The 21,386-nt window shown below is 42.4% G+C and overlaps 1 protein-coding gene across 1 annotated transcript in view; it reads right to left on the reverse strand.

The window, feature by feature from the left end:
* The window catches only part of pdia5 (protein disulfide isomerase family A, member 5), a 75,447-nt gene that overhangs the window by 20,973 nt on the left and 33,088 nt on the right, over positions 1–21,386 (reverse strand). The window contains exons 8-12 of the mRNA XM_074657947.1: positions 19,957–20,017; positions 18,683–18,750; positions 15,656–15,747; positions 11,722–11,793; positions 8,165–8,301 (exon numbers count right to left, since the gene is read on the reverse strand). Of these exons, the coding sequence (XP_074514048.1) occupies positions 8,165–8,301; positions 11,722–11,793; positions 15,656–15,747; positions 18,683–18,750; positions 19,957–20,017 (430 nt within the window). The remainder of the gene's footprint in view (positions 1–8,164; positions 8,302–11,721; positions 11,794–15,655; positions 15,748–18,682; positions 18,751–19,956; positions 20,018–21,386) is intronic.

Below are 21,386 nucleotides of genomic sequence, written 5' to 3' on the forward strand. Positions count from 1 at the left end.
GACGGCCAAAAACCAAAATGGTGACGGCCCAAAACCAAGATGGTGACGGCCAATAACCAAAATGGTGACGGCCGAAAACCAAAATGGTGACGGACAAAAACCAAAATGGTGACGGCCAAAAACCAAGATGGTGACGGCCAAAAACCAAAATGGTGACGGCCGAAAACCAAAATGGTGACGGCCAAAAACCAAGATGGTGACGGCCAATAACCAAAATGGTGACGGCCGAAAACCAAAATGGTGACGGCCAAAAACCAAAATGGTGACGGACAAAAACCAAGATGGTGACGGCCAAAAACCAAAATGGTGACGGCCAATAAACCAAGATGGTGACGGCCAAAAACCAAAATGGTGACGGCCAAAAACCAAAATGGTGACGGCCAATAAACAAAATGGTGACGGCCAAAAACCAAAATGGTGACGGCCAAAAAACAAAATGGTGACGGCCAAAAAACAAAATGGTGACGGCCAAAAAACAAAATGGTGACGGCCAAAAACCAAAATGGTGACGGCCAAAAACCAAAATGGTGACGGTGACGGCCAAAAACCAAGATGGTGACGGCCAAAAACCAAAATGGTGATGGCCAAAAACCAAAATGGTGACGGTGACGGCCAAAAACCAAAATGGTGATGGCCAAAAACCAAAATGGTGACGGTGACGGCCAAAAACCAAGATGGTGACGGCCAAAAACCCAAATGGTGACGGCCAAAAAACAAAATGGTGACGGCCAAAAACCAAGATGGTGACAGCTAAAAAACAAAATGGTGACGGCCAAAAAACAAAATGGTGACGGCCAATAAACCAAGATGGTGACAGCCAAAAAACAAAATGGTGACGGCCAAAAACCAAGATGGTGACAGCCAAAAACCAAAATGGTGACGGCCAAAAACCAAAATGGTGACGGCCAATAACCAAAATGGTGACGGCCGAAAACCAAAATGGTGACGGCCCAAAACCAAGATGGTGACGGCCAATAACCAAAATGGTGACGGCCGAAAACCAAAATGGTGACGGACAAAAACTAAGATGGTGGCGGCCAAAAACCAAGATTCTGTAAGGTAAAATTGCTGTTTTTTCTAACGGAGTCTGGTGGCTTTGAAGAGAGCATAGATAACAGATTCAGTTCCCCGTCAGAGAGGACTGTCTGACAGCGAGGTAAAGCGGTGTACACTTAAGTTGCTCTGTACAGAATTCAGAGTGTATCTATTGCCTCCACACGGCTCTCAACACGGCGACAGCTCACACCTCGCAGTGCTGACAGAGATAACTGTGTAACCAGGATGTATGCTACATTTCCGTGACGACACCGGCAGAGCGGCGGTCGCGAGCTAGCCAGCGAGCCGTGTCATTGTTGTGAAATAAACCTCAACAGGGCGATGAGGCGGTGGACTGAAGGTGTTTATTTTACAACAATGACCCGCTAGCTGTACATTATCCCACCTGTTACACAACTACTTACTGAAGAAATCAAATTTTACACAAAAAACAGTTCTCCAGAGTCCGACATCAGAACTGCGGCCATAGCAACGATCTGCTATAAAGAGATAACAGACCGTACAACGACGTGATTGACGGAGAATCGAGAATTCAACAAAGCTGTGTAATAATCAGATTTACACAACTTGTGTTTTAAAGCTAGAGTGAAGATCCTGGTATCATAGTAAACTATAAAACCTGATGAATCCATCGGTACCATCCAGGTCATACTAGCTTGTCATGAAGGAGGATAAATAACGCTCCAAACTTACACTAAATTTTGACGGGGAAAACTGGCATGGCCGTTTTCAAAGGGGTCCCCCTCGATACTACTTGGTACTGGATTATTTCGGCCGATACCCAGCCGTAGTTCGGGCTGCAGCTGGTGCATCAGGACGTTATTAGGTGTGAGTTTAGCATCGCTCAGCTTTCTGCTGCAGTGGACCCGGAGCAGACGACCTTACAAACACCCGAACATCTAACATTCACTGAGGAATCTCTCCAGCCGTTTTCCTTTTGAGCGTGTATCAGTTTTTATTACAGCTACAGTACAGTGAGCTCTTCTCCCCTCCAGTCTGAGTCAGCAGTATTTCAGTGTGTCTCTGTAACCCCCCCCCACACACACACTGACCGTACCCATCATGCACCACTCGTTCTGAATGCGGCTGATGCAGAGCACAGGACGGACATTTGGTTTTCTCTCTTACTCATCAGTTTGAAGGGTCAGACAAAGTCCTTTTAGTCACTCCGTTCCTCCGCTGAGCTCAAACACAATCTGATGATCACACACTAGAGCGACGCAGCTGAAAGAGAAGCAGCTTCTTTTATCCAATGGGCATATCGCACTTGATTTATAGCCGCTGCCAGCTCTGCATTGTATATTGAAGAAAGGCATTCCTGAACTGTTCTTGACAAGGGCAATTTACCAGGTCTGGAAACGTACCAACTTTGTTTCATGCATCTGTGCACAGCGGCAGCTACGAGCACAGAAAACACACCGCTCATCCCTGATCAAACAGCATATTCATTACATCTTAAGACGAAACATCTCCTGCATTGTGTGAGACAAATATTGTGTTAACTCGCTTCAGATCCAAAAATAAAATGTTTGCTCATGCAATATTAAACACACCTCCAGGAGTTTATTCATTCATTACGCTCACAGCTCGCACACATTTGTTGAAAAAAAATCACACATGTGAACACACACATGAATACAGACACGACTACCTCGGAGTTATACAGAACAACACCAGTAACGCTGTCCTGTTTCTGAGCTATAGAACAGAAAGGTACAATATTTAGCTGATAGTGAAGTTATGTGATATAATTCAATTCATTCTCTTTGAACGTTTGCACCGTTGAAATAAAATAAGAGTAGAGCAGACATTCCCGACCGAATATATCTGCATATTGCGCATGGCGGCTGCGTAGGATTGTCGATCCAAAACGTTTCCAATAACTAGAGCAGCAGGTCAATGAGTTCAATTCTTGTAAATGTACTGCTTTAATCCATATTTGTTGGCATTTAGCCTTTCAAAAAACAATTGTCAAAACAAAGGACACACCTGTATTAATTGGGCGGTCTAGCAGCAATCTAACAAAACTGACGAGTTATATACCTTAAAGAAAGTTGAACGTTGAACAGACATTTGAAGCTTCATCCAAAAAACCTCAATAGAAGTAGCTTCGAATGTAAAAAAGGCAGCTTAATTAAAATACAACGCAGCTTGTTTCTCTTTTCTCTTTAAGGGTACTGGTATTGGTACTAGCATCATTTTTTAAACGATACCCAGCCCGAGCCTGAACACAATCATTTAGGGATCAAACGTTGTCATTTACAGCCGTATCAACACTTTCTATTCAATACTTCGCTGTGCTTTTCTTCAAACAACGCTGGCAGAGGCCTCTCGCTGGGAAACAGAGCGTTCAGTCGGAGGTTTTCGCCGCCGGAAGGAGCCGCACGCAAACAACCCCTGCTGAGTGCTGTTCAGAGGACGGTGAGAACGGCCGCGCTGAGAGGTGGACAGAAATGCGAGCTGATGGCGGTGGTTGGGAGACCATTAATCTCACTCTGACAGCGGGGCCATTAAGAAACTGCATCGAAGCAGCAAGGCTGGGCATCCGTCTGTGTGTGTGTGTGTGTGTGTGTGTGTGTGTATGTGTGAGACAGAGATATGCGGTGTAATTGTGTGCAATAAATGTTTGTGTCACGGTATGAAATATGTGTTTGATAGGTGCAGAGATATTTATGTGTGTGTGTGTGTGTGTGTGTGTGTGTGTGTGTGTGTGTGTGTGTGTGTGTGTGAGTGCTGAATAGATGAATAGATGTGATGCAGTTAGTTTTAGCTGACTGCCCGTGGCCTTGAGGTGAGTGTTGGCTGACTGGCTGCTGTCTGCAGGGTGAGTCGAGTTCAGGACAGCGAGGACGCCACAGAAGGACGGTGAGGACTAGTCGGCTTCCTGCTCGGATCAAACTCAAACATTTTAAACTTTAATTTCCAATTTAAATAAAAATGTCGTATTTAGCGTTTGGTTGTACTTAGCTCCACCCCCTCGTGTCACTTCTGGTTGTACAAAACCAAGATGGCGATGGCCAAATACCAAGATGGCGGGGGCCAAAAACCAAGATGGTGACGGCCAAATACCAAGATGGCGGGGGCCAAAAACCAAGATGGCGGGGGCCAAAAACCAAGATGGCGATGGCCAAATACCAAGATGGCGATGGCCAAATACCAAGATGGCGGGGGCCAAAAACCAAGATGGTGACGGCCAAATACCAAGATGGCGGGGGCCAAAAACCAAGATGGCGGGGGCCAAAAACCAAGATGGCGATGGCCAAATACCAAGATGGCGATGGCCAAATACCAAGATGGCGGGGGCCAAAAACCAAGATGGCGATGGCCAAATACCAAGATGGTGACGGCCAAAAACCAAGATGGTGGGGGCCAAAATCCAAGATGGCGGGGGCCAAAAACCAAGATGGTGACGGCCAAAAACCAAGATGGTGGCGGCCAAAAACCAAGATGGCGATGGCCAAAAACCAAGATGGTGACGGCCAAAAACCAAGATGGTGGCGGCCAAAATCCAAGATGGCGGGGGCCAAAAACCAAGATGGTGACGGCCAAAAACCAAGATGGTGGCAGCCAAAATCCAAGATGGCGGGGGCCAAAAACCAAGATGGTGACGGCCAAAAACCAAGATGGCGATGGCCAAAAACCAAGATGGTGACGGCCAAAAACCAAGATGGTGACGGCCAAATACCAAGATGGTGACGTTCAAAAACCAAGATGGTGGCGGCCAAAAACCAAGATGGTGGCGGCCAAAAACCAAGATGGCGATGGCCAAATACCAAGATGGCGGGGGCCAAAAACCAAGATGGCGACGGTCAAAATGCCAAACTCGAGGCTTCAAAATGGTAGTCCACAAACCAATGGGTGACGTCACGGTGACTATGTCCACTTCTTCTATACAGTCTATGTATAAAAGTGAAAATATGATATAATACTCAATATGAATGTAAAACCTAGTAAAGCCTCGGTGTGACTATCAGGAAGGTAAAGCTCTGTTGATACTCGTCATTTCTCTCTTTTTGAGAAACTTCACATCTACAGGAAGTTTGTTTTATTTATTATTAGGAATTAAAGTCAAACAGGAAACATGTTTAGTGTTTTTGTTTTACCGGATCGACGGAGGTCCATCCTGGTCTGATGGTTGTTTTTACATCCCAACAGACTGAGATGAAGTTATGTCACTTGGCTCTTTCTTTCTTATTTGGCGGATCAACGTTACAGAAATCTGACATCATGACATTTTGACTTGCCAACTGGCAGAAGTTAGTTTAAATATTAGCACTAAGAATCGTATGGAGCTTTAGGCAGTGAATAATGAGAGAGTGGATGTAGCGGAGTGAGGGTGTTCAGGATGTCTTTTTATCACTTTAACAGCTGGAGAGTGTGTTTGCCCTCTGGGTGGAGAGCAGCGCTCCCGGCAACCTGGAGGGATGAAAACTCTGCAGCTAACTATGTGATGAAATTTCAGAAAAACAATGACTCATCATCATCATCATGGTGAAAGCTCTTCTTATTTATGCATTTACAGCATGGAGGGGGAAGGGAGGATGAGCAGGTGGAGGTGATGTAGTCAGAAGTAAAGCTCCAACAATAGAGTGTCGTGTAGCTGCTGCACTCTGAACGTGTTTCTAAATAGGGTGAATGTATTTGCATGATTTTTACAGCTCTGGGTCGCATTCATCAACACGCCACATCTCCTCTGCTCGCTCTCACACGCAGGACGGCCGGACCCAAGCGAAGCAATCTGGAGCTGGAAGAAACCATGTAACCCCCCCGACGACAGAATGTGGCATGTTTACAAAGCTGTGCGTAACAACGGCGTTGTGGTGCGTGAATACAGCGACAGGCAGGCTTATGTGAACCATATGGCAGCGATGAAGCATTCTGCTGTGAGGACGATACAAACAGATAGAGTTACTGCAGGGTTTGTTTTTCATTCCCAGTCTCAGTGACTGTTAGTGCTGATCCTGACAGTGAAACAGTGATGTTATTTGTGTGACTAAACAACGGAGTAAGATCATGTTTTACACAGCAGGAAGGAATGAGAAGCTCCTCTGACACGCTGCTGCACATATCTTACTGGTGAAACTACTTTTCTCTTTCTGATGGTGAACAGCAGCTTGTTAAAGGACAATAGCTTATATACAGTATATTTTTATTGTCAATACATTCCATGAAAAGACCAAAACTAATGCTGCGTTCACACCAACAGTTGTTAAAAACTACAGTGTTACCACTGGGCTGAGAGACTCAGACAGGAGAGGAGAGACGGACTAATGCGTTGGTGCTTTTGGTCTTTTCATGGGATTTTCTGACAGTAGGAAGGTATAGATAACCTCAGCCTTATCAAGCTCAACTTTCTTTTATTAGCACACAGCTAGTCTGGTTATTCCTGGAGGACTTTAATACTTCCTCTACTTAGAACTGATGCAGGAGTTTCACTTCTCTTTTTAGAGCAGAAAGATTAGTTTGAATAACGTTTTACTCAAACAACAATTTTGATAATTAATGATTTAAAGTGTCAATTGAGCAGTTTTTGGCTTTAACTTCTCATTATGGAGTAAATATTGATTGCAGAATGTATTAACTATCTATAGAATAATGACACCATCAGTATTTAGATTGGTTCCCTATAATGCATAGTTCACACTACACCACTTCAGCACGGATTTTCTGCTCCCCGAAGCCCCAGATCAGATGCCAGTTGGCGTTTGCTCACCGCTCGCACATCGGCGTTCGAGCGCCATGTGTGAACTGCTCAAAGTTGCGATGCCCAGAGGCTCGGTCGTGTCTAGAAGGGAACCTGCAAATTGCGAAATCTGATCTGAGATCTGGAAAAACTCTTGCAAGACTCGCTGCCCGACGACCTATCCTATCCTATCCTAGCCTTAACCTTAACCATCTTGGGAGAGTTTCCCCAGTTTGCTGGTTTCTCTTCTAAACAAGAGAGACTGAGACGCTCGCCGATGCCTCGCAGACACATCCCAGATATCTAGCATGCTAAATATCCATGGTTATGGTTGAGGGTAAACCTGGGGGAGGAGGGGTCGCCTGTAACTACAGGAACTTACTGGATGTGGTTCATTTGATGTTGCATCTAGAGGAGTAAATAGTAAAACAGAGTGGAAGCCGGTGGAAACAGACTATTTTCTAAACACATGTGCCAACATCAGCAATGTGTCTCACGTATGGTATCACGTCATTTATCGGGTTTTCCTCATGTTTTCATGACTAAACAAAAGTTTGGAGACCTTATCAGGGAGATTCCTCCCGATGAAAGATCTCGTAGTGTGACCTGTCTCCGGTCAGTCATGTAGTGTGAAACCACAACGACTTAAAGACTCCCGATTACAAGACAGCAGGTTGTGTAGTGTGAACTTGTCTTAAGCCTCGCTGCCATCGAGTACGATTCCCAGGAAAATGAAGGCTCTATTAAAGGCACAAAGGAAGTGCATTAACCAAAACAGGAAGAGGATAGCGCCTTCAGTTTTCCCTGGTAGCTATCAGCAGCTATCCCCAGTTACTTCAACAACTTAAAACTGTGCAGCGTTAACAACTCTTCCAATGAAAGTAGCACTAGCTCCAAAAGACGCCAGATAACATAAAGCTTAGTGTGTCGTTGCAGCGATGGAGAGACTGCCAAGAGGAGAGGGAGAGACCTCGTTCTGTTGACTGTGATTACTCTGAGCAACACTGGGAACGAATTACAGTATAATATATATCTGAACATATATCACGCTTTTCCCCTGATGGTCTGAATAAGTTGCTAAATCTGTCGCTAGTAGTCGCTCTGAGGACAAAAAGGAAAGAGATCCGACAGCGGCGCCGACAATAATACCAGTTAGAAACACTAGGAGGGAGGGAAGCTGAACAGTTCCAGTTGTTCCTCAGAAGAGCCAAACATCTGCTGCTTTTAGTTACTGTGAGAATTTACTGTTTATGTAAATGTTATATTTTTGTGGTTTAAGACTGTTTTGTTGGAAAAGAAAAATGTAAAGACTTCATCTCTGAGTGCTTGTGATGTTCATTTTCAGGATTTTCTGACATTGTATGGATCAAATAATTGATTGATTATGAAACTAATCAGTGGTTGCAGCCGTGCTTAGTTACTCACAGGGGGCGTAGAACATGATCAGGGCTGCAGGATGCTCCTCCAGGAAGCTGTCGAAGGTGTCGTCGGTCAGGTGGAAGACCGCAGAGTCCGACTCTGCCCACGGCACCTCGGGGGCCTTCTCCTGGGGGGGCTGAGGGCTGAAACAGGAAGAGGAGACAGAGGTGAGTGGACGTTTTAAAGAACAGACACTTTCCAGCTGGCGTGTTTAATGTGTACGGAGCAGAAATCAGACACAGCTGTAGCCCACCCTCCACCCAGTGTACCACACACACACACACACACACACATGCACGCACATCTGGACCGAGGCAGCCCCGCCCTGGTGACAGAGAACAATGCTGCAACGCCAAGAACGAGTGGACACAGATATAAACAAGTGCAAGTCATTTAAAAAGACACACACAACACACACTCACACTCTCACACTCACACTCTCACACACACACACACACACACACACACACACACACACACACACACACACACACATCACAAACCGGCCTCAGCCGGCGACGCTGTGGAGCCGCAGGAGGCCGGATATCTGAAAACTAAAAACTACAACTGTGCATCGGGGGAACTGCATCTCCTCCAAACACGTACCTTTAATCCAGAATGTCATCAGTCTAATATACATCTCTCTGATATATATATATATATCTTTATAAAGCTTTGGGATCAGGGTTTATCAGGGCCTGAAGCTACACTCAGGTCTTATCAGGTGACATCTTTAGTTGCTGTTCTGTCCTGAGCTGCTTCTATACAACCAAACCAATGATGCTCTACCCCGTTATAGGTGACACTGCTGCAGAGGACAGATATCATCACCAAGGACTTCAAAATGAACCTTAAAGGGAGATTTATCAAGTATTTAATCCTCTTATCAACATGGGAGTGGACAAATATGCTGCTTTATGTAAATGTATGTATATATTTATTATTGTAAATCAATCAACACAGATCAATGTCAGATATTGATCCAGAAACCCTCACAGGTACTGCATTTAGCATAAAACAATATGCTCCAATCATAACATGTCAAACTGCAGCCCAACAGGCAACAACAGCTGTCAGTGTGTCAGTGTGCTGACTGGACTATGACTTGCCCCAAACTGCATGTGATTATCATAAAGTGGGCATGTCTGTAAAGGGGAGACTCGTGGGTACCCATAGAACCCATTTACATTCACACATCTGGAGATCAGAGGTCAAGGGACCCCTTTGAAAATGGACATAACAGTTTTTCCTCGGCAGAATTTAGTGTAAGTTTGGAGCGTTATTTAACCTCCTTCATGACCAGCTAGTATGACATGGTTGGTACCAATGGATTTATCAGGTTTTATAGTTTACTATGACACCAGTATCTTCACTCCAGCTTTAAAACTGAGCTGCTACAACCTAAAAATCACAAGTTGCGTTAATTAAAACCAACTTTGACAGCATTATTTACATTATATTATATTTCTTATTGATATCATGATATGAGACTAGATATCATCTAATATTTTGGATATCTTAAGTGTTGTCTTTTCCTGGTTTTAAAGGCTGCATAACAGTAAACTGATATTATTTTCTGAGCTTACCAGACTGTTCTAGCTGTTCTATTATTTGTCTTTACCCACTTAGTCATTATATCCACATTACTGATGATTATTCATCAAACATCTTAATGTGTAAATATTTTATAAAAGCACCAATAATCAACTCTACAATATCGTGATATTTGGTCAAAAATATCGTGATATTTGATTTTCTCCATATTGCCCAGCCCGAGTCCGGGGCACTTATTGTGAAAGGGAAGAACAGAAGGAGTGGATCTGGTCTGCGCTGCCTTCGTCAAGGTTGAAAGGAGTAATAAAGTTTGTCGTCTCAGTTCAGACTACGGAGGCTCCGTGTTGTTGTTGTTCCATAATCATGCATTGTGTGAAAGTACTACTCACAAAAACAACAGTTTGACAAAGTACATTGATCACACGAAAGAAAAGAAAACGCTGTCGGTGTGTGAAGGTCTTAACTTTCAGATTCTGACCTCTATAGCTAAAATCCGTGCACGGCAAGCTAATGATTTAATCTGGTGAAACAAAGAGGGAGATAAAAGAAATAAAGAATTGAGATAGCTGAATCTGAAGGCAAGAGCAAACTTCATCAAAACTTGGGAGGAGAAGTGGAGGTGAAAAACAGGTCAGAGGAGATAAAATATCTGACGAATGGAGTTTTACACAACGTCTCTAAATATGAACGCAGCAAATCAGACCGTCTGGAAAGACCTCTCAACACCTGTTATTACAAAAACCTTCTTTTCCTCGTCTGCAGCATCTCCTCCTCCGACATGACAAACACATCACAGATGTGATGAGGCTCGCAGGAGGCCGGTCCGCCACCTTTACACCATATGGAACAGATTTAATGTGCAAATGAAGGTCGGTCCATTCATGACACATTATTCTAGTTTTCTGTCGGAGAGACGGAGAGGAAACAGACCAAATGTTTGTTTTTTACTGATATATGAGGTGTAATTATACTGTAAAATCCTGTCAGCATGATGGGCTGATAGCGAGCCTGCTGGGCCGTGGATAAGCAGAGCAGCAGTGAAGGTTTAGGACCGGGGAGGGAGGTGTTATGCCTCTGGGTTAAAGAGAGCGTAGCTAGAATACATCCTCTGCCTGTCTCGCTCCGTTTCCTGCGATAGCTGTGAAAAGCTCTGCTCGGTGCCCACTGGTTGCAGCCCCGTGGACAGGCCCGGTGGAAAAGAAGAGAGAGATGGAGGAGAGAGGAGGAGAAACAAGCCGTGGTGGGAGAAGACACGGGGTTATGGGCAGAGAGCGAGAGGCAAGGTGAGAAAGAAAAATGAGACAACAACAGAGCAGGTGTAGATTGATGACAGCATGGCAAGGTGAGTCAGGGTGAGGAGAGGCAAGAGGAGGTGTGATGGAGACCAGAGGAGAAGGAGGAGGAGGTGTGATGGAGACCAGAGGAGAAGGAGGAGGAGGTGTGATGGAGACCAGAGGAGAAGGAGGAGGAGCTGTGATGAAGACCACAGTAGGAGAAGGAGGAGGAGGTGTGATGGAGACCAGAGGAGAAGGAGGAGGAGGTGTGATGGAGACCAGAGGAGAAGGAGGAGGAGCTGTGATGAAGACCACAGTAGGAGAAGGAGGAGGAGGTGTGATGGAGACCACAGTAGGAGAAGGAGGAGCTGTGATGGAGAACACAGTAGGAGAAGGAGGAGGTGATGCCAGACTGGAGACAGAAGGGAGAAAGCTCCGTTCTTTTTTATTAGAACATCTTCAAGTCTGCACTTTAAAGGGATAGTTTGGATGCTTTGAAGTGTGGTTGTATGAACTACCTCTCTGTAGTCGGTGCATTACTACAGTAGATGGAGTTTGGAGTAAAGTAATGTATTGCTGTGGACGGGGGCAGCAGCTAAACACATTTAAGACACCTAAACACTGAACCTAACTGAACCTAAAGATTGATTTTTTCCGGTGTCTGAGAAACACCTGAACTGTCTCTTTAACAGGTCTAAATGCATGTTTCAGAGGGTGAATTAGGATGACACTCACTTCTTCATCCAGTCAGCGATGTCCTTGGCTGTGGCTCCGTAGTTCTCATAGTGGTAGAGGAACTTCCCCTTTCTGAAACACAAAAACAAGAACAAGATGATCACTGAACCATCTGTCAGCAACACGACACGATTATGACTCAAAGAGCTTTAAAACCACACCCAATGTTATATCTGTCATTTAATACAAAACAACAAGGTTATACTTCTGCAACATATTTCATTATTTAGAGGGAATACTCCACCAAGAATCTGTGTTCTGACTATTATATACTCACTGCCTGTAGTATAGAGGTAGACGTTAATACAACAGTGTTTATTATTATTTTAACAAAATAAGACTAAATAAAATCTAGAATGAATTAAACAAATGTAACGCTGAAGTATAAACCTATGGAGGACGGAACCTCCCAAAATAAATAACTAAATAAATAAGTCACTAAATGCAGAAAAAATAATATAAAAAATAAATGTAACCATTAATTAATTGATAAAATGTGACATAAATTGATATTTGTTTTAATTTGCTTCTTTATTTATTTATCTTTGTATTGAATTCACTTATTTATCAACTCTTTTGTTTAATTTCCTTTTATTTATTTATATATTTATTTTTATTAATTTGAAATGTATTTATTTATTTATTATTTTATTTATGTATTTTATTTTTAGCATAAAGTCAAACTATTATCTGCGCTCTGATCCCATGATCACACACGTTGAGTGACTCATTTGCATAATGAGGCAGAAATGTAAAAAAGAAATGTAAAAAGAAATGTGTAAAGAAAAGAATACAGAAATAAATAGGTTTTGGGAAATGAATAAGGGGTGAAATGCAATGGGAAATTGTGCATAAATAAATAATTTAATTAATTAATTAATTAACTAATAAACATGAAAATAAATAAAAAATAAGTGCACAAATAAATAAATAAATTTAAAATAAATGTAAAAGTAAATAAAAAAATAAAAATAAATATGTAAATAAATAAAAGCGAAAATTAAACAGAAGAGTAAATAAATAAGGGAATTAATACAAAGATAAATAAATAAAGAAGCACATTAAAACAGAAATATCAATTTATGTCACATTTTATCAATTAAATAAATAAATAAAAGTCAAAATACATACAAAATAAATGCAAAAATAAATAAACAAATTAAAAAAATATTCGTAAATAAATAAAAGCAAAAATTAAACAGAAGCCTGAATAAATAAGGGACTTAATATAAAAAGAAATAAACAAATAAAGAAGCACATTAAAAATTAAAATATAAATTTAAGTCAAATTTGATCAATTAATTAATGGCTACATTTATTTTTAATATTATTTTTAATACATTCAATGACATTTATTTATTTATCAAGTCATTTATTGATTTAATTTTGTATAAATATAGAATAGAAAATAGAAATTATTTGTTATTTTGATTCTGTCCTCCATGTATACCAGTCTTACTCCAGGTCATGTGTGATGGATAAAAAGACTAAACAGCTAAAAGCCAAAAAGGCTCTGATGAAAAGTTCAGTAATGACTAACACTGTTTCCTCTGTCTTGTATTTTATATGTTAGCTTAAAAGTGCGTATAAGAAATGCCAGTGACCCGTCCCGTTGTAATGCATTTGAAATGAGCTGGAAGATCCAAAACTTCAGCAGATTTGCTTCGTAGTGTTGAAGTTTATCTACTCTGCAGTTCGCTGTGACTAAATGAAGGCTGGGAGGCGGCGGTGGCTCGGCCCGGGGCCCGGAGGATCAGTGTCAATAGTAACTGGCTCTGGGCAGCGAGACTCTGCAAACATGACGACCGGAGATACAGAGCGGACACTATTAAAAGTGATGCACGATCACACACACTGGATTCGGGGTTTTAAAACGTGCATTTTAAGTGAGCCGCTTGGAATTCAATCAGCGTGTTTTATGACCGACTCTATATTCACTCTTTATCTCTGCTGCTGTAAAAATCAAGTCAAGGAAATGTCAAACGAAGCCTGTTGGGTGTTTCTCTCGGTTAAAGGACACAGCAAGGACCTGAAAGAGTTGTATTGTTTAATTGATAGAGAGTGTTGGCTAGTATTAATCTGCATGAATGAACGGGTAAAAGACCTTGAATGTTAAAGGATGCTGCGGGTGCAGCGGCGAGATAACTCCGGCGGTGTTGATGCTGATTTAGCCTGCAGTGATTAGCTGCTGTTTATCAGTGAGGGGCTCATTACTGAAGCCAATGGGCTCGGATGGTCGTTAGCTAGCCCCGCGCTGACACTAATGCGCTCCCGGCTAACGGACGGCGCTTCGGCTTCAGCTACACATGAGTGCACGGACACGGACACACACACACACACACACACACACACACACTGACTAACCACAGAGGCACTTAATCAGCCCCAGTCTAATTAAAAGGCCGGACTGGAATGAGAGAGTGTTTAATGTGGAAATGGGGATGATAAAGCCGGAGCAAGGAGGAACAAGAGGCTGCCGGAGAGAACAGAAGTAGCAGCAGCAGTGTAAATATGAGGCCGGTGCAGGGCTGCTCCTGCTGCTGGGGGGGGGTCGGCATTAACAAACACTATCAGTCTCACTCTCGCCTCCCGCTGCGTAAGAGGTTTTATGAGTCTGTTTCACATATTTAGAAATGATCAGAACATTTCTTCCCGACATTAAAAAGAAAACGGCGAGGCCAAGTGCTAAGTCAACGTCACACGCGGCCTTCAGGTGTTCTTGAAGAAGTTGGCACAGTATATTAAAAGCCTTTAGTACTTAGTCTGGCATATTAATAATTAAAAAGCGCTGGCTCGTTCTGAGGATACGGCGCTGTGTGAACAAGTAGCAGCCCCTCAAATCTGTTCAACTGCGTTGGCTCAGCGTGGCTCCTGAAAGCAGAGGACTCGGCCGGGAAAACAAAGAAGTTCTGCAAAACTTTTGTCCCAACGGAGTATCTCATCATCAAGGCACCATCCTGACCAATCTAACATGAGCATCGCTGAGACAAAAGAGTCTGTAATAACTTTCTAGAGTTGTAAAATCAACCGCTGTGCAGAGTTTTGATGTCCTGCAGCAGCGTTGCCAGATCTTGCGAGAGAAACAAGCAACCAGGTCTTTAGAGACGAGCACAAAACAAGCAACCTCACCTACCGACCACGATATGAGAGAGAGAGGCGGCCACTAGATCACTTCATATATGGATGAATTTATCTTGGATTGCCTGCATTTCATTTAATTTTTGCATCCATGTTTAGCTCCTAACTTTACATTTTTCCTGTCAACTAAACAAGTTGAACACCGTGAATCCAGTGTCGGTACGCCTCATTACAGAGAACTGTGCTGCGTTTCTTTCGTGTTAGATCGGCATGATGTGCTCGTATATCACACGGCGAACTGCCTTCGAATCGTCGGAGACAGGAGTCCAAATAAGCAACTACACTCTGCAGAAAAAAGCACAAAAAAACGCAACCCACGACTTCTAATATTAGTAATGTATTTGTATTTGTATTGTAAACAGAAATGCTCCCAATGTCGCGTTTAGCACTGTTAAAAAATACTGATTGTATATACATTAGGGCTGTCAAAGTTAATGCAATAATAACACTTTAATGCCTTTAATAATAATTACTAATCAACTAATCCACTAATGTATTAATCATTTCATCTCTAGTAGTAACAGCCGAGCGTACAGCACCACCTGAGTGTCCTCGTTGCTCCCTGATCTCTGACCCCTCCTGTGAGTTTACTTTGTTCAAAGGGAATACCAGAAGAAACCCCCAAAGCTCCTTCACACCTGGTAGAAGTGAGTCCTGAACCTCAAGGACCACCACCACTGCTGTAAGTGTCTGCTGGTGGTTAAGAGGTCTGGACTGTTTGAAGTGTCCCGCCTCTGATGTTCTGAGCCTTAAGACCTGAGACCTGAGACCTGAGGATGAGAGAGACTCCACTCACTCAAAGTAGCAGAAGGTCGGGTAGCCTTTGACGTTGTACTCCTGCTTCAGGCCGTCGAACTCAGCCGGGTGCACGTTCATCCCCGCCAGCACCTGAACAACAAAACAAACACACACAAGATAAAGAGGAGGTGACGAGACGAGGAAGATGAAGATGAAGAAACATCAGAACAGGTTCGTCTTCATCAGATCACTTTAAATATGAAAAGAAAGTAGAATCACTTTTTGGGATCATTGTCTTTAGAGCTGCATTCAACAACTGTTTTGATAATTGATTAATCGGTTTGAGTCATTTTTTAAGAAGTAAAAAGTCTAAATTCTGATTCCAGCTTCTTAAATGTGAATATTTTCTGGTTTCTTCATGACAGTAAACTGAATATCTTCCAAGTTGTGAACAAAACAAGACATTTGAGGACGTCATCTTGGGCTTTAGGAAACATTTTCAGCATTTTCTGACCAAACAACCGACCGATTAACAGATTCATTAACAATGAAAATAATAGTTAGTAGCAGACCTAATCGTCATTTTAATTTAAATAACAGAACATGAGAAATTGACTTTAGTTGTATTGAAACAGGCGCCTGACTATAGACGTGATTAACACGTAAACAACGGTAGCTAACTTGTTAGCATTCTGACTGGATGTAAAACCTCAGACATCGACTTTCCTCCTTCGTGTGTCCGTGTGTCCGTGTGTCCATGTGTCCGTGTGTCCGTGTGTCCATGTGTCCGTGTGTCCATGACACAACTGTGAATTCAAAACTAAAATATGTTCCTCTCTCTAGGTTCATGGTGGAGAGGAGGTTGTGTTGCTTGGGCTCTGGCTCTGTTTATTCGGCGTGGAGAGGAGGTCGTGTTGCTCTGGATCTATCTGTTTGGCGACGCCGGGAAGCTGCTTGACATCCTCCTGGATCCAGCTTCTCACATATGTTCACATTCTACGTATTGTTTTTTTGTCATATGGATCGTGTATGTTGTATTTGCATCATGTTGTTACTCTGTACACACGACATCTGTTGCTCGTCTGATCCCTCCTCTGGTGCTCTTCCTGAGGTTTCTAACATCTTTTCTCCCTGTTAAAAGGGGTTTTCCTGGTTACGTTTTTCCTTATCCGATGAGATGGTCGTACTGTAAAGGACAGAGGGTGTCGTATCCTGTACAGATTGTAAAGCCCCCCCCCCGCGGCAAATTTGTGATTTTGGGCTACACAAATAAAATTGCGTTGACTTGACACAGAGGTGAGAAATGTGTTGTACAACTTGGCTGAACACCAATTCAGAAGTGAAACCTCTCACTTCAGCAGCACTATTAGTGTCTAGTAATAACAGACACACACACTCACCCCTCTCTGATGTGTACAGGGAGCTTGTATGCATACTGTTAATTACATTTCCACTACTTAAAAGCGTGCTAGATAATCAAACAAACACGCAGTTAATTATCTTTTCATTGGTTTCCTGCTCTGTGTGTGAGGGAACGCTGTCTCCTCAGGCAGCTGCCTCTCTCCTCAGATTCTTCTTCTTCTTCTTCTTCTTCTGCTGCTGCTCGAGGACGAGGAGGACGAGGAGGAGGAGGAGGAGGAGGAGGAGGAGTGTTTATGAACACAAAGCATTCGTTTCCCTCGCTGATCACACACACATGCCTCTGGTTGCTTTTGTGCAAGCATTTCTGCTGTGTGTTGTGTGCTGCTGGAAAACATTACAACAGCTGGGAACAGAGCGCTCTTCGCTCGCTATTGTAATACTGCTTGTCTGCAAACTGACAACAACGGGTCTTTAGGGGACCCCAGAGACCGGGAGAGGAGGAGAAAACAGGATGAAAACAGGAGGGAGAGGAGAAGTTAGGAGGTAAACACAAAGACGGGGCAGGCTGCGCTGACATTTAATCCATACAGAGGTTGTAAACTTCAGCTGGAAGGACATTAGCCCTTAATGGTGGCTGCAGGTGCCAGCTAAGTAAGAAACACATTAAATACAGTCACTCATGATACACCTGGACAATAACACAGAGCTCTAAAATCATTAAAAACAGACTGATGAGCTTCTGAAGAGACTACTGTAATTGGTCTGGTGGGTCGATGCAAACCAACATACAGATAAAGTATTAAAGCTGCAAGCAGCGATGAACGGGCCCTCACACCCGGTAGGATCCAAGTATAGTCTAGTCATCAGGCCCGGACTCTTATCATTCTTGAGAAATTTCGAGCAGATTGAAGAACCTACGCCAAAGTTACAACAACTTCCTGTTTTTCGTCGCCACGACTACAATGTTGCATGAAAATACAAACGTTTGATAACTATTCGTTAAGAAGGTCTTCAGATTGTACTGACCCAATCTGAAGTCGATCTGATTAATTCTGTAGGAAAAAAAAGTCGTAATATTACGAGAATAAAGTCATAATTTAACGAGAAAAAAAGTCATAAAATAACGAGAATAAAGTCATAACTTTTTCAAGAAAAAAGTCGTAATATTACGGGTATAAAGTCATAACTTTATGAGAAAATAAGAAAATAACACAGAAAATTATTACTTTATAATATTATGACTTTATTCTCGAAATCTCAGATTTATTTATTTTTCCTCAATATGGCCCTAATACTCCGTCGTAGCGTCGTACCATAGACCTACAACAATGAGAAATAAAAATTCAAATGTAAACAAAACACAGTTATTCATTTCCATTTTTATAAATCCACAGGGAGCCTCTGGAGAGGAGCTGAAGAGACGCAGATTGCTGACCTCTGGTCTAGTGTTAAAAAAGATAGCAAAAACACAATAAATAGTAATATCGAATCGCGATACATATCGAATCGGCACCCAGGTATGGTGATAGTATTGATCCGGAGGTAGGTGAATCGTCCCCGCTCTAGTTATTACCCTGCTGAATCAAATGGTGCAAAGAGTGCTGAGGTATTGTACTTTAAGCTTTCATTCAGACTGAACTGGAACCATCCAGACATCCACTCCTCATCTAATCTGCAGACATCAGAGAGCAGATCACAGATCAGTTTATAAATGCAGACTCACATATCTCCCCTTGGTCTCTGTGGCTGCTTGCTGATAGACGGGCTGCATCCTCTTACAGACGCCGCACCCTGCAACAGAAACACAGAAACAGAGGCGTTATTACAGAGAGAAGTGGACGGGAACCATCGCTCTGACTCCATCGATACCGCTGTCTAAAACCCCCCATCGTCTGCCGGGGGAATCGGTTGTTTTTGTCAATAGCAGCTTGCAGCGTGTCATCTGCTGTGAAAGATGTGATGTTCTGAAAACTACTGAGTGTAATAACTGAGCACAACACACAGAGAGAGAGAAGCCTTTACTATTGAGCACCAATAGGAGACAATTATCTCACTGAATAAACACTATTTTGCTTCTAAACGGGTGTTGAAGCGATCGGTAGGTTAATCATTTAGCCCAGTGATTCTCAGTGAGCGGTCCGTGGCACTCCGTCAGGGGGTCCAAAGAAATAATTAGAAATGAATTATAAAATTGTGCTGCATCATTAAGAAGTGCATATCTACAGATGGAGACCATCTGCACCAATAAAACAAGCATATTGTGTCCAATGCTACCACCCACGTTAGCTGTGGGCCAATAGAAACTCTGATATGATTGTGACACGTCACATCAATCTGTCGTGAATCACTTCTCTCACACTAATGCAAATATTTCAAACGAAAGTAATGAAGTAATAAGCTTAATTACTACGATACCGAGAAATAACGCTCCAAACTTGCACTACATTTTGGCGATGATAAAACTGACATGGCCATTTTCAAAGGGGTCCCTTGACCTCTGATCTCCAGATCAGTGAATGTAAATGGGTTCTATGGGTACCCACGAGTCTCCCCTTTACAGACATGCCCACTTTATGATCATCACATGCAGTTTGGGGCAAGTCATAGTCAAGTCAGCACACTGACACACTGACAGCTGTTGTTGCCTGTTGGGCTGCAGTTTGCCATGTTATGATTGGAGTATATTGTTTTATTCTAAATGCAGTACCTGTGAGGGTTTCTGGATCAATATCTGTCATTGATCTGTGTTGTTCATTGATTTACAATAATAAATATATACATAGATTTGCATAAAGCAGCATATTTGTCCACTCCCATGTTGATAAGAGGATTAAATACTTGACAAATCTCCCTTTAAGGTACATTTTGAACAGATTGTGCCATTAATCCTGATTAAATATTTTAATTGATTGACAGCAAATCACAATATGTTGAAGCCGTCTATGAAGCAGAGCACCACTTGTGTCTGTTACTGTGATAATGAATGAAAGGACTCACAGGGAGCGTAGAACATCAAGAGGACCGGCCTCTCCTCTCTCTTCAGCAGCTTCCTGAAGTCCTTCACAAGAGAGAGAGACAGAGAGACAGAGAAGAAGCTTTATTATTATCTATTAACAGAAGATATGCACCGTACAGAGAAACATCACTAACGTTGACTAAAGCTGGTGTCGATGATGACTTAACAGCAGCGTGCTCCGGGGTAGTATCTCTCTGTTTAGCATACAGAGCTCTGAAATAACCAAGCACACACTCAGCATTTTACTGCACTGATTACACCGAGTCATCAAGAAAAGAAGAAGAAGAAAAGGACTTTCTTCTTTGGACAGCAGGTGGATCAGCCCCCATACCGGCTTCTCCTCATCATCAACACCTCCATGAGCTCAGCTACTTCCTCAAAACACCCAGATTCAGCACAATCTCCAGTTGACACCTTCAACAAGCCTCCAGGCTCCAGCGGACGAGCAGGAAAACCGACAGAAGTGCTGTTCGTTAAATTAAGATGTGTATATCTACGAGGATGGTGGGGAGGTTGAGAGGAGTGCCATCTGACCTGGCTGGACGAGAGCTGTCTGGAGATGTTTCTGAGGCTGTTAGAAGACGACGCTGAGCAGCTCTTTGATACTTTACTTTAATGTGTGTTTTTGTTTCAGAGGTGGACATGCTGCTGCGTCAGCTTCAGACGCTGATTTTTCAGTCTTTTTTTAAGATGTTTTTTTTCGGACATTTTTTCAGACATTTTTTTTCAGACATTTTTCAAATATTTTTTCAGATATTTTTTTTCAGTCTTTTTTCAGAATTTTTTTTCGGACATTGTTTTAGACATTTTTCAGTCTTTTTTTCCAGACTTTTTTCAGACTTTTTTTTCCAGACTTTTTTTTAGATATTTTTTTTTGGACATTTTTCAGACTTTTTTTTCCAGACTTTTTTTTAGATATTTTTTTTTGGACATTTTTTCAGACTTTTTTTAAGATATTTTTTTTCGGACATTTTTTCAGACTTTTTTTCAGACATTCAAACACCTGAACTCTCCATTTAATGTTCTGGATGCTTTCAGTTAAAGGTCACATATTATACTCCATTTAAACTAGTTATTATAGGTCTCAGACACCTCCAAACCATGTCTCTGAAGTTTTTTTTTCAAAAAAAACAATCAGATCATGCATTCCAGCATGTCTCTATAACCTCTGTTTCAGCCCATTTCCAAAAGTGCTGATTTCTGTGTCTGTAGCTCTGTAGGTCTCATATTATGCTCATTTCCAGGTTCATAGATGTATTTTAATGTTGCACTAGAACATGTTTACATGCTGCAATGTTCAAAAAACCCTTTATTCTTCTCATACTGCAGCCTGAGTCTGCCTGCCTCAGAGCCTAATTCAGCCTCTGTCTGAAAACCCCTGATTCACAGCCTGTCTCCTCCCACTCTGCTC

The sequence above is a fragment of the Sebastes fasciatus genome, chromosome 14 (assembly GCF_043250625.1).
Source record: "Sebastes fasciatus isolate fSebFas1 chromosome 14, fSebFas1.pri, whole genome shotgun sequence".
Taxonomy (NCBI): Eukaryota; Metazoa; Chordata; class Actinopteri; order Perciformes; family Sebastidae; genus Sebastes; species Sebastes fasciatus.